The following is a 14,127-nucleotide window of genomic DNA, read 5'->3' as shown; positions in this document are numbered from 1 at the left end:
GGATGCTGAGTTTAATGATGAATGTTAGTGCCCATATATTGTACAGCCGCCATATACATAGTTAAAATTGAAATTTAAAACCTTAATAGGTGTTTAATAGATTAAAAGCATTTCAAATGGCTGAAGTTAAACGATTCTAATAATTGGCTTAATAAGTGTTTTTTCTGAAGGTTGACGATGAGACAGCAGCAATCATAGCAAGGTCAAATTATGTCTTCTTATCCTAAATTCGATTAGTTATGTTCATGGTTAAGATTTGGTAAAAGAGATTTAAAAAAGAAAAAAAATATGCTATTTCTAATATTATCAGAAAGGAGTAAATTAAAACATAAAAAAAAATCTAATCAAGAGGCTTTTTTTTCCCTTCATATTAGGGGTTCAATATCATTCTCCTAAACCTAAAAAAATAAAAAGTATAATTTACCCTCATTATTTTATATGTAATCAATTTGATGAATTAGTTTGCAAACTAGGATACAGTCAAATAAATATTGAAGTGACTTTTTTTCTTTATCACGTAAGATGCCATATATTGGACAACCTGTAACTACACAATTATGGTAATAAATTAAAGTTTCTATTTTTTTTTTTAATAAAAGATAGGAGTTCTATTCTAACCTAATTTAAATAAATATGTGTGTCTGTTTCAAAAAAAAAAAAAATATATATATATATATATATATGTGTGTGTGTGTGTGTGTGTGTGTGTGTGTTTGTGTCAAACTTTCTCCTATAAACTTAAACTCCAACATTTTCTCTTTATCCTCACAAACACTTATAACTGTAGAGTAATCATCACATTAAGAGTATGCGATAGTATTAAAGCTTCTATTTTACTTAGTATTAACCTTTTTAGAAAATCAAGTTTTGAACCTTCTTTCCCATTTGTCTTAAGAAAAAATTAAAAATAATTCCATACAAGTTGGAATTTAGTTGAGTATTATTAAAAAAATAATAATAATAAGAATGGGGGTTGGTGGTTAAAGAACCGTTTAAAAAAGAAGCCCTTTAGTTCTATATCTTCCATTCAAAAAAAGAAAAAGAAAAAAAAAAAATGCCCTTTAGTTGAAAGTGGCATGTGTCCTACCCTACTTCCAGATCATACGGTCTTTCTCTGGAACATTCTACACTGTCCCACATTTCACTCGTTCAATTCAGGACAATATCACGAACAATCCAGAAAAGCAAACGCACAAAACTGACCTCTCCCATCTCCTATAAAACCCCAACCCCAAGCCCGCCTTTAACACAAACCAAGTTACAAATTCACAAATTGAAGCAAACCCACCACTCAATATATCCTTCTCTCAACGACTACATTTGTATTCCAAACTTCGAAACCCCCAAATGGGCAAGCCAGGCTATACCATGTCTCTGCTTGTTATGGTACTTGTTGGTCTTATGGCCACACAGGCCAATGCGTTGATGCCATACACAAGGTCCCTATGGGACATGATGCTCCCATCTGAGGACCCTTTTAGAATCCTTGAACAAACCCCACTAACCATCCCCAAAGGCGTTGAGAACCTTGCTTTTGCACGTGCAGATTGGAAGGAGACCCCCACAGCTCATGTCATAACCTTGGACATACCTGGGATAAACAAGGATGATATCAAGATTGAGGTGGAGGAGAACAGGGTTTTGAGGATCAGTGGAGAAAGGAAAGGTGAAGAAGAAGCTGAGGGTGACAAGTGGCATAGAGCTGAGAGGACTAATGGCAAGTTCTGGAGGCAGTTCAGGTTGCCAGGGAATGCGGATTTGGATCATGTTAAGGCACATCTTGAGAATGGTGTTTTGAGGATCACAGTGCCAAAGTTTGCTGAGGAGAAGAAGAGGCAGCCTAAAGTGATTAACATTGATGTGGAGGGGTCCTCTGGTGAAGACATTAAGGCTACTAAGGCTGAGATATAATGCATAATGCTTTGTATGTTTTATTGTGTCTCGCTTTTGTGTTGTAATATGTATGTTTCAAGCAAAATATGACACTCCTTTGTACTGGGAGTTTGGTTTTGTATTTCAAGTTTTTGTGATCTGGTCTTGATGCAATCAAACTAAGTTCTCTCCCTCAACCCCACCCAGGGGCGGAGCTAGGGGGGGTCGAGAGGGGGCAATTGCCCCCCCTGACCTCACCCAAACTCATACCCCCTTAATATGCATATCTTCCTATATTTTCTTTGTGTATGTTTCTGTTTGCTATAAGTTTATATTCTGCAACTCTGCATGTAATATTGTGCTACTGGGTTGTGACTTTTGGCTCCACTTGTAATGTACTTTTCTTGGCTGATGATTACCAAGAAGCTCATTATATTCCCCTACAAATATCATTTTTAGTAATAATAGCTTTGACCTGAAATTTTATTTTGAAAATATTTCAAACTCGGCTAATGTAATGAAGAGAAAAATTCTTATATGTACTCTATGTAATCTTGGAATTAAAAAAATGGTATATTATCACAACATCTCCAACCAATATGCCAAATTTTTTATGTTGCTTTCTTTAATTCTTCTATAATGCTTTTACGATAAACACAATATAGCATAGAATTAATAAACATCAATACTTTTATGATTTAAAAAAAAAATGCCATACAATCAATTTTAAAAAAAATTATAAATAAATAAATAAATCTAATGCTATGCACGAGGGGAAAAAAAAAAAAGAAACAACTTATCACTTACATTATATTTTATATGCTAATCAAATTTTTTGATAAATTAGTTAAGTATTTTTTTAATTATACTAATTAAAAAAATTGAAATTTATTTGCCTTCAACTCTTTATTTTATCTTCCCCCCCTAAACTAGAATCCTAGCTCCGCCATTGACCCCACCCCCCCCTCTCTCTCTCTCTCTCTCTCTCTCTCTCTCTCTCTCTCTCTCTCTCTCTCTCTCCATGCTGCTCTATCAAAACAAAAGATTCAAGAGTATGTTGGTTTGGATTTATGGTTTCGTTTGAGTCATCCCAAACCAAAGATTTATTTGGTCATAGGGTAGTGCGGTGGTGGTGGCGTTGGTCATGGGATGTGGGTTTTGGGTTTAGATGGGTTGTGCAATGGTTGATTCCGGTCTATATGGTAGTGGATTGCAATGGTGCGTCAGTTTGGTTTTGCGATAATGATGGTTGGGTTGCGAATGATGGATGTGATTTTCAATACAGGGGTATGCTGATGGCTGTGGTGGTGGTGATGGTAGCTAGTTGCTGCTGCTGCTGCTGCTAATGGTTGTGATTTTTAGTATGAACATGGGTATGTGATTTTATGAGTATAGGTATGTGATTTTCGATGGTTGTAGTGGTAGTGAGCTATGGTTGTTGTGATGTGGGGAGAAACAGAGAGGAAGAGAGGCATTGTCATGGTGAAGAGCGAGACAATGAATAACATTGAAAAAGAGAGAGTGAAATAAATTAAAAATAAATAATGTTGAATGTAATGTGAAGAATAAGAAATGAGATATTAGATGAACTGTGAAATGAATTATTAAAATGGATTTAAGTAGTTTTTTAGAGCGTAATCTAATGCTTATGGAAAACAATTTGCTTAGAGGATTGTGTTTTTCTTACGTGTACAAAAATAGGCATTGATAGAAAAATAATATAAAATTTCACTGAATTATCTAACTATATTTTTTAGCCATTCTCATTTTTTACCGAGATTATTCAACCCTATGACTTGTATAAGTAATAAAGAAGATAACTACAATCTCTCCCAATAAATTTGAATTTTGAACCGAAATTAGCCGCAAATATATAAAGAGACGTCACAAATTATCCATATAACAAATCTAATCAGCCATCATAATATAAACATACTCGAGCTAGTTTCTTTAACCCATTGTGGCACCACAACATCGGGCTTTGTCTGCCCTCCATAGCCTAAATGCTTGCGATCATGACGCCGTATTCCCTGAGCAGCAAGGCTATCCTTTCCCTTCTTGTACTGTGTGACCTTATGCGAGGTGTGCTTTTTACACTCCTTGCTCTTGCAGGAGGTCTTCTTTTGATAACGATGAGAAAAGCAGGGGGATGCCTTTTTTAATAATCGTGTTAACGTAGTATTTATTTTGTTACCTCATTGGTCTTTTCGGTGTTTTCTGCAAAACTAGTTGCTAGTTACTTGTGATATATGTGTGGTTAAGGATTATTTTGAATTATCTTGAATAGTTGTTTGCCACTTCATTTAAAAAGGTTTTCTTTGTATTTCTTGTGACAGCCCTGCATCTGGTGAAGAAGACAAGTTTATATACTTTTTTCATTGTCACTATCATTAGTTTTATCTTCTCTGTGTGCCCGTTCTTTTAAATTATGTTATGTTATTTATTTTTAAATTAGAAACAATAGAATTTAATTATAACTAATGGTCTCTTTTTCACAAAATTAGCTCTTTATCATTAGCCTAAGATATTATAAAATTTATTTATTTGTTGGTAGGATTCAAACCCAAATCCCTTATTAAACAACAAAAAATTTTATTAGTTGAACGTTTTTAAATATACATGTAAAAAAATATAATTCATAGTAACTAAGTTGGTATAATGTAAATGATTTTATCTTTTTGTCATTTGTTAGATACTTGTTTTTATAATTTGTTCTTCCTCACATTTGTTAGCTTTGGACCATCAGAATAGATTGACCTCTGGCAATGTGGATGCTACTGTATGATTCATTTATGGTTTTGATTGCTTTACATCCAATACCTCATGTATATAATGTGAACACCTTGTGTGGAAGTATGGACATTGTGTGAAACATTGTATATTTGGGAGGCTAAAATAATTTTCAGTTCAGAATTCATATATATTCTCAGGGCAACACTCTAGTATTAGTTTTTCTTCATGATTCACGAGTCATTATAGGAAGACTCCAGCAAACTCCACTGAATGAAAAGAAGGCTGGTGTTGATATGCAAAAAGAACAATTTAAGAAACGTGCTCCTAGAGTTTCCTGTTAAGAGATCATGATTGTAAATTTCTTTCCAGAGTTATACAAATTATCTGCATATAAAATATATTTGAACGTAGTAAGTGAGAAAAAATACTTAGGAGATGGACTTCACAATCCGAATGAGTTCTTTTGTAACATCTAACATACTTCATTTTCGGGTTTGGAATTTGACTCTGAAAGTTGGGGTGGTTGGGATTTGGATGGAAGCTTGTCAAAGCTTACTTCTGTAAATCCCTTTTTTGGTGTCGTTCTGCTTGGAGGACTGTCTCTTAAGATGCTGACTGGAGCATTCAAATTCAGGTTCCTTGTTCTAAACCAAACTCTCTTGGTTGACGCATTTCATAATTTCCCTGGATTAAGCAAACCTCATAGTACTGTTGAATATGCTATAAAGAAGTTGTTGGGTTTGGGAGAGCGGAAATCAGGAGACGTATTGGATGGTGTTGGTGAACAGATAAGGAATTTGAGAAAGAGATCTGGACGATTAAAAGAGGTAATTATCTTTCGTGCTAAAAACTTTCCTTTGTGTCTTTTTTTATTTTTAACTTTTCTGAGCATTGTTCCTAATGCCAAACAGAAAGCTAAATTCAAACTAGTTGTTTTAGCACTCTTTCTCTCTTAAAAACAAGCAGTTGTATTGTTGTTTTACAATCCATGACCTAATTTCTATTCCATTTTATTTATTTATTTATTTATTTTCCCCTTAACACTTTTGTCTTAACTTCCTTTCTCATCATGTAAATGCTATAGACACTTGAAAACTGTGGGTGGGATGTTCTTGAATCCTGCGCTGTTGTTTCCATGGGGGCCAAGCCCTCTGCCTATCTCAACAAGATTGTTAAGCTCAAGAAATCGCCTAAAGATGGAGGAAGCACAGAAAATGATGCAACTTATGAAGTCAAGCTTGATGACATAAATATCAGGGAAGCCATCTTCAAAGTCACTGGTTTTTGCATCAACAGCAGCTCATGGACTGGGATTCGTGGCTATTGCAGGTTCGCAATTGCTTTAGAAGAAAGCAAATTTGAACGGGCATTGGATTGCATTATCAAATTCAAAGAATCAGTGCCTGAATCACTCTGATATTGTCTCCAAGTTTATTGTTTTCACAAATTAAACATCATAAAATAAACCAATCTTGTTGTCAATTCCAATTCCACAGAACTTAAGTTGAGCTTTTTTTCCTCAAGTCAGCTCCAATTGGGCTTGTTGTAAGTCCTGCAGAGCTCAGGTCAAGCATTATTTCATTGACTTGGCTTCAACTAAATTTTTCTGTCTATATGACAATGATACCAATCAATCTTGTTCTTATTAAATTGACTGATGTGGCTATATAGTACCAATCTTCTCAGTTTCCTTGTTATATGTGAAAATCGTGGATTCAGATCCTCTCCTAGTAGTACCATGGAGTTAGCTCCAAAAGGATTTTTCCTTGTATTATTCATGTATAGGGACAGAGAAATTATGAACACTTGGGAGAATGATGGGGTGCTCGAATGGCTTGGATTACCATAGTAACAAAAGAAAATACAAATACAAAAATTGATGAGGCTTACCTCTCTTGTTTCAACGTTGCGGGCATCATTATGCATAGCATGACAGACAATGATTCATCATGTGTTTAGTAAACCGTAACTTTGTATGTATATTTATCCACTGAAAATCATACAAAATAGATATTATCATTTGGGTCAATTATACTCTCCCTCAAGTTTGGGAGAACCTCAGTCAACTCCAAACTTAAAGGGAAAAAACAAGAAATTCCAATGACATTCTTTTCACCAAATACTGCTAACTTGCAAAGGTCTCAGGAAGTATGAGCATATATCAAAAATGCATTAAATTTTAAAGTATCTAACCCAAATTTACTATTTAGGGTACAAATGTATTCTAAAAAAAAGAAGGTAGGCGGACAAATTTTAAAATTGCTTGGGAAAAGATTTGCCAAACAAGATGCAATGGGGGTCTTGGAATCAGGTAAACAGAAACATTCAATCAAGCTTGAGTAGCTAAGCAATTCTGGAGGATAGGGCAAAATCTGCAATTGTTACTAGCCAAAACCTTGAAAAGCAAATATTTCCGCAAGATCAACCATATATGGGAAATAGATCAAGTTCCTAAAAACTCCAGCAAGATGTGGAAAATATATATGGCAAACAAGGAACTCCCCACTGGCGTAAGCAAAGTGGCAAGTGGGAAGAGGGGACAGCATTAGAGTGAGAGACTCCTTTTGGTACAAGCCAAGGAGTGCTGACTATTTAGATCTTCTTCAACTACTATATGGTACAGTTAAAGACCTTATGGATCCTATATCGAGGAACTGGAATAGTAATCTGATTAATACTATTTATTATAGGATTGAAGTAGAAGCTATCCTGAGTACGATTTTTTCCAAATTTGGAAACATTGATAAGGTAATCTGGCCCTTCTTTAGTAGTGGTGAATACCAAGTGAAGAAGGGCTACAAGATGTTAACGGCCCTAAATCAAGAAAATGCAAATCGTAATGACTACACAAGGAAAAAATGCTGGCTTAATCTATGGAAACTTGGGATTCCTTTTAGGGTGTCTCCCTTCTTGTGGAAAATTCTTTATCGTGGACTACCTACAGGCTACAAGAACCGAATTAGCCAAGAGGCAGATAATTACGGATGATACTTGTGCGGTTTGTGGAGAAGATCAGGAAACTCTAGATCACCTGTTCATGTCATGTCACTTTGTTAGAGCTATGTGGTATGGTGCTGCGCAAGGGCTGAGAACTCATTTGATATACACAACAGATATGGCTAATTGGATGAAGTCACAAATTGAAAATTGTAATATAAAAAGTCAAAGGGATATAGAGATATTGATTGAACAAGGAGCCATTCTTTGGACAATTTGGAAGACAAGAAATAGAGCTATTTTTGAGAGACTAGAGCCGGACATCCATCAAGCTTTGCGTACAGTCCAAAGATTAAAGAGTGAATGGATGCAAGCAATGACTTTCCAAGAGCAACACTACTATGACCCACAAGAGAAAAGATATTATAGAAATATCTCAAACTATAAGGAATGGCAGATTTTAATTATCATAGGAAATAAAAACCTTCACGGCAATACAAATTGGGATGAAAGCACTACGCTCTCCCATGTAGGAGTCTCTCTCTCTCTCACCTTGTAAGAGAACTTTCCCTCTCCTTTTGGTAGAGAACTAAGCTCCCCTGTGGGGGTTTTCTTACCCTCTCACTTCACTGGTCTTCTCAATGGAACAAGATATCATCGAAGAGCTGCAGCACCTTTGTCTGACTAAAGAGGAAGAAGAGGATATTATAATTTCAACTCAAAATAGGGATGACCTCTTAGAAGAATGTTCATTAAGCTTGTTTGGAAGGCTTCTTTCAGATAGGCAGCAAAACATTAGAACTCTGAAAAACACACTGAGGGCAGCATGGAAGATGGGATCGAAACTAAGAATTGTTGACGTTGGGAGCAACATCTTACAATTTAAATTTGGCTCAAGTTATCAACGCGATTGGGTGGAAAACAGTGGGCCATGGAATTTTGAAAACAATTTGCTGCTTCTGTGTAGATGGAAGAAAGGTCTCACGGCAACAAATATTGTTTTCTCCCATTTGAGCTCATGTCAGAGGAAGTTTGTCAGGATATTGGGAAGAGTTTGGGGCGTTTGATTGAAGTAGATAAAAGAGCCAAACACTCAGATCAAGCCAAATTCCTACGCATTAGAGTGGATCTCCCAATTGAGAAGCCACTCCGAAGAGGTGGAAATGTAGTGAATAAGATTGGTGAAAAGTTTTGGATTACATTTAGATATGAAAGGCTCCCTACCTTCTGTTATTTGTGTGGGCTGCTTGGTCATGATGACAAACATTGCAAGATCTATTCTGACTGGCAAAACACCCCGAAGCAATATGGGGAGTGGTTAAAGGCAAATGGAGCCTTTAATGGTGGAAATGTAAAACAAATGAATTTTAAAGCTAGAAATTTAGGTGCCAAGGAAAATACAAATGAAGATGGAAGCCGGTGTGCAGCTGAAAATTTTCTGCATACTTCACCGGCGGGTTGTGGAGAAGAAAGCAACAATGAAGACTTTTTCCAAAGTTCAAACTTAGGGGACAAGTCAGCTCAAAATCAGATATGTGGAGTGTCAGATACTCAAGACAGGCAGTCGGCTAAAGTCAGGGCTGAAAGAGACATAAGAGAAATTGATATGGGAGTTGTTAGTCAAAAGGCTGAGGTAGATACAGAGAGCCCCACTCCCATTCAGATAGATGAGCCAAATCCGGTTATTAGAGTGGGTGAAAGAAGTATGTTGCAAGTGAGCTGTCAATCTACTTCACACGTAGGCAATAACAATGAAGACACAAGCCCACTCAGGACACAGCATTGGGCCCAAAAGCAAGAAGAAAGAGCAGAACAAGCAGCAGCCCAAGAAGCAAAGAAAAACCAAAGAGGAAGGGGCCGAATAAAAAATATAGCCCGTGAGAAAGGCCTTACCCAAAGAAAGGAGAAGCAAGCACTCGGCCCAAACTCAGGTACAAAACGTCAAATTAATTTGCTTCTCTCTGAAAAGGAACTTGAAAACTTAGATAACTCAGCTAAGAGAAGAAAAGGTGGGAGTAATGTTTGCATTGATCATGGTGTCTATCATAATGATAATGCTAGTGTGCATTGTGTTAGTGATATTGCTTATGATGCAAATAATAGTGATACTAATGAAGCTCAGAATGATATTGCTCTTAATGTGCATTGTGTTAAACTCGGTACAAATGATGAATCTGATATATCGGCAGTGGCTGCTGTACAGCACCGCCGGAAGCCATGAATTCCTTAGGATGGAACTGCCGGGGGCTTGGGAACCTCCGATCAGTTCGAGCGTTGCACGATCTTGTGCGATGCTGGGGTCCCAAAATAGTCTTCCTCTCGGAGACTAAAGTAAGAAAAAGCAGAATGGAGAGAATTAAGGATATAGTTGGGTTTGCAAATGGGCTCTATGTTCCCTGTCATGGCCGTAGTGGGGGGTTGGCTCTCCTGTGGATTAGGGATACAAATTTAGAGATAAAAAGTTACAGCAATCACCACATTGATGTTGTCATCACTGAAGAATCCTCTAATTTTATTTGGCGTTTCACTGGCTTCTATGGTCACCCCCAATCTCATATGAGACAGCAGTCTTGGAATTTGCTAGAGTTCTTAAAGAATCAATTTCAGCTCCCTTGGTTTTGTATGGGCGATTTTAATGAGATTTTATCTATGGATGAAAAATCTGGTGGTGCAGAGAGATCACAGAGCCAGATGGATAAATTTAGGAAAGTAGTTAATGATTGTGGATTCAAAGATTTGGGATACCTGAGGCCAGATTTCACCTGGTGTAATATGCAATTTGGTGGCAGCAGGATGTATCTAAGATTAGATAGAGCTTTTGCAACAATTGATTGGATTGATAAGTTCAGTGAAGTAAAAATTAATCACCTGGTGGATTCCACTTCTGATCATTGTGTGCTTTATGCTGCTGACCCCAAAGCCCCTAAACAATCCAACACCCACCGATTTCACTTTGAAGCTATGTGGGCAAGAAATGATGAATGTAAAAACATTATTGAGGCTGCTTGGATGGCAGCAGGCAATATGAATACGACAGAAGGAATGGCTGCTGCATTGAAGGCTTGTGCCATGGACTTAAAGGCTTAGAGTTGAGTCACATACAGGCAAATCCCAAAGAAGATTCAAGAGAAAAGGAAAAGGCTTAATTTTCTGGTTCAGCTGGATGGGGATGGTCATTTTGCCGAGGAAATAAAGCAAGTGAGGAAAGACATTAATGATCTCATTGATAATGAAGAGCTTTACTGGTGTCAACGTTTAAAGGCTCATTGGCTCAAAGAGGGGGATAGAAACACGAAGTATTTTCTTGCTTGGGCTTCGGAAAGAAGGAAGCAAAACACTATCTTGGGTATTTGGGATAAATTTGATAAATGGTGTGGTGACCAAGATAGCATTGTCGAGGCTGCCATTTCATATTTTGAGGAAATTTATACCACTTCATTACCGAACAAGATTGAGGAAGTTACTAATCTCATCCCGGTTAAGGTAACGAAAGGAATGAACTTAGAGTTGACCAAAAGCTTCACCAAAGAAGAAGTTCTTTCAGCCCTCAAGCAACTCCATCCTTACAAGTCTCCCGGCCCAGACGGTATGTCTGCATTTTTCTTTCAAAAATATTGGAGTATTGTAGGCAATAATGTAACAAACATGGTGCTGAATGTACTTAATTCTGGAATGTCCATGGCTGAAATAAATAAAACTAATATAGCTCTTGTTCCAAAATGCAAAAATCCTCTAAGAATGACTAATTTTAGGCCTATTAGCCTTTGTAATGTTGTTTATAAGCTCATTTCTAAAACTTTGGCTAACCGTCTTAAAGCTATTCTTCCTTATATTATTTCAGAGAATCAAAGTGCTTTTGTGGCTAACCGACTCATCACTAACAATGTTTTGGTGGCTTATGAGATTATGCACTATATAAAGCGTAAAAGAGATGGGAATGATAGCTTTATGGCTGCAAAGTTAGATATGAGCAAAGCTTTCGACAGGGTGGAGTGGTCCTTTATTGACAAGGTAATGAGGAGAATGGGCTTTAATGAGTCTTGGATTGATTTGGTGATGAAGTGCATAACCTCGGTAACGTACTCAGTCATCATAAATGGTTCGGTTCATGGATGTATTGTGCCAACTAGGGGCCTTAGACAAGGCGACCCTCTATCTCCCTACTTGTTCCTTCTTTGTGCGAAAGGCTTCACAGCTCTTATCAATGAAGCAATAAGATGCCAACAGCTGAATGGCATAACCATTTGTAGAGGGGCACCAAAAATCAGCCACCTTTTCTTTGCCGATGACAGCCTCCTCTTTTGTAAGGCAAATAGAGTTGAATGCAACAAGCTGATGGAAATACTAAGAATCTATGAATCGACTTCGGGGCAAAAGATCAATACCGAGAAGTCCTCAATATTTTTCAGCCCAAACACTTCTCAAGAGCGAAAGGATGAAATCTTAAGCATTCTTGGGCCTATGAACGACTTGCGGCACGCAAAGTATCTTGGTCTCCCCTCCATTATTGGTCGCTCAAAAAAACAAATCTTTGCAGAAATAAGAGAAAAGGTGGGAAAGAAGTTGGCTGGTTGGAAAGGTAAGCTTCTCTCAATGGGAGGCAAAGAAATCCTAATCAAAGCGGTTGCGCAAGCCATCCCCTCCTACACTATGAGTTGTTTCCTTCTTCCAATGAGCCTTTGTGAAGACCTTGAAAGGGATTTGAGAAGCTTTTGGTGGGGTCAGAAGCAGCAAGAATCTAAGGTTGCTTGGGTTGGTTGGAAGAAAATGTGCAAGCCAAAATCCCTCGATGAATTGGGTTTCCGTAATTTGCATGCATTCAATTTGGCCTTACTTGCAAAACAGGTCTGGAGGATTTTTACGAACCTAAGCTCCCTGGCTGCCCGAACTTTGAAGGCTAAATATTTCCCATATGAAGACATACTGAATGCTGGTCTAGACAGCAGCCCCTCGTTCACGTGGCGAAGTATTTTCCAAAGTATTGAAATCATTAAGAACGGAACTCGTTGGCGAGTTGGAAACGGGCGTCTAATTCACATTTGGGAAGACAAGTGGCTCCCAACCCCTTCCACATTCAAAGTTATTTCCCCTCCAAGAGATTTTGGAGATTACCCTATGGTTTCCTCCCTCATTGACCAAGATACTAAGTGGTGGAAGGCCAATGTAGTAAGGACACTGTTCTTGCCCTTTGAAGCAGATATGATTCTAAAAATTCCTCTAGGCCAGCGGCTGCCAGAGGATTCACTGATATGGATTGGGAACAAAAGAGGGGTGTTCACGGTTAAAAGTGCATACCACATTGCTGCCAAGCTTCAGTCAGATAAGGATTTGGGAGAAAGCTCATCCGGAGACTCAAAAAGCATTATTTGGAAAAAACTTTAGAAAATGAAACTCCCTCCAAAGATCAAGATCTTTGCTTGGAGAGCCTGTGCTAATAGCCTCCCTGTGTATGTGAAAATGGCGGATAGAGGAATTCAATTGTGCTGCGACTGCCCTGTATGTGGAGAAGATTTTGAAAGCCTAACTCATGCATTAATCCAATGTGATTTTGCTCTGTCAGTTTGGGCTCTTTGGAATAACTGCCCCTTATTTCTTTTGAATGCCTTGGACTTCACTGATATAGTTCTTCATTTCTGTTCAAGCCCCAATGGTGAGCACTTAGATTATTTTTCTGCTACTGCCTGGGCAATTTGGCACAACCGGAACCAACTAGTGCATAATGAGAAGGGCCTCTCTCCGCTGCAAATCTGGGATTTGGCGAGAAGTATTATTCAGGATATCCATGAAGCCAACAATAAGCTCAGTCATGTGAAATATGAATCGAATGTGGGCTGGTTGGCCCCTCCGCCTAGATATTTCAAAGTTAATGTGGATGGTGCGTCGCCATTGGATGGCAATGGCACCTTTAGTGTGGGTGCAATTGTTTGCAATAGTGATGGAAAGGTTGTTGCAGCTCTTTGCAAGGCTCTGCCATCTATTTATCCAGCTGAGTGGACTAAGCTTTTTGCTTTAGAACAAGGCATCTTTCTAGCTCAGCTAATGGCGATCTCGAAAGTCATTTTTGAATCTGATGCTGCTCTTGCAATTCAGGCCATTTCTCAGGGCTCTTGTGGTGGAGAGATTGGTCACTTAATCCAAGGTATCCTGGAAGCAGGGCAGGTAAACAGGGCATTCAATGGTGCTGCTCACGAGCTGGCCCAATATGCAAAATGGAATAACGCTAGTCATGTATGGAAGGATGTTTTTCCCCTGTTTTTGAATTCCTTGTTCCATTCTGTATTGAACTAATGCTATCTCTAAGTGTGCTCTGTTTCTGTCCTATGTGGACTCTGTGTTCGGACTGTATTCTCTGCCCTGTTGTTTTCTTCTCTTGCTTAATGAAATTTCATTTCCCTCTCAAAAAAAAAAAAAATACAAATTGGGATGGAGGAGCCTTTGTGATTAAAAATCACTTGGGACAATCCATCAAGAAGGGATGTTTCTCATGGCATACGAGGAATAAGAAGACCAGCAATCTTTTAACTATTCGTGAAGCACTCTACGGTGCTTGGAAGGAAGGATATAGAAAAGTCATCTTACTTGTTA

General features: G+C 37.9%; 3 protein-coding genes across 3 annotated transcripts; all 3 read left to right on the top strand.

Moving 5' to 3' along the window:
• Positions 1-1,252: 1,252 nt before the first annotated feature.
• LOC115965412 (22.7 kDa class IV heat shock protein-like) lies at positions 1,253-2,061 on the top strand. The gene has a single exon (XM_031084628.1). It carries the CDS (start codon positions 1,348-1,350, stop codon positions 1,909-1,911), a length of 564 nt encoding a protein of 187 aa, XP_030940488.1. The 5' UTR covers positions 1,253-1,347; the 3' UTR covers positions 1,912-2,061.
• Positions 2,062-5,213: 3,152 nt separating this feature from the next.
• LOC115974113 (methionine S-methyltransferase-like) lies at positions 5,214-6,164 on the top strand. Its single transcript, XM_031094329.1, has 2 exons — positions 5,214-5,432; positions 5,690-6,164. The coding sequence occupies exons 1-2, from the start codon at positions 5,214-5,216 to the stop codon at positions 6,020-6,022; spliced, it is 552 nt and encodes a 183-aa protein (XP_030950189.1). The 3' UTR covers positions 6,023-6,164.
• Positions 6,165-12,927: 6,763 nt separating this feature from the next.
• Positions 12,928-13,830, top strand: LOC115974112. Its single transcript, XM_031094328.1, has one exon. It carries the CDS (start codon positions 12,928-12,930, stop codon positions 13,828-13,830), a length of 903 nt encoding a protein of 300 aa, XP_030950188.1.
• Positions 13,831-14,127: the final 297 nt, after the last annotated feature.

The sequence above is a fragment of the Quercus lobata genome, chromosome 2 (genome assembly GCF_001633185.2).
Source record: "Quercus lobata isolate SW786 chromosome 2, ValleyOak3.0 Primary Assembly, whole genome shotgun sequence".
Taxonomy (NCBI): Eukaryota; Viridiplantae; Streptophyta; class Magnoliopsida; order Fagales; family Fagaceae; genus Quercus; species Quercus lobata.
The sequence above is the reverse complement of the archived record's forward strand: the minus strand, read 5'-3'. Positions and strand labels throughout refer to the sequence as shown.

Excerpts from the sequence above, each read along its gene's own strand:
- LOC115974112 (XM_031094328.1), top strand. The coding sequence starts at position 12,928 with ATGAAACTCCCTCCAAAGATCAAGATCTTTGCTTGGAGAGCCTGTGCT.
- LOC115974113 (XM_031094329.1), top strand. The coding sequence starts at position 5,214 with ATGCTGACTGGAGCATTCAAATTCAGGTTCCTTGTTCTAAACCAAACT. Across the intron at positions 5,433-5,689 it reads GATCTGGACGATTAAAAGAG|ACACTTGAAAACTGTGGGTG; the intron begins GTAATTATCTTT and ends TAAATGCTATAG.
- LOC115965412 (XM_031084628.1), top strand. The coding sequence starts at position 1,348 with ATGGGCAAGCCAGGCTATACCATGTCTCTGCTTGTTATGGTACTTGTT.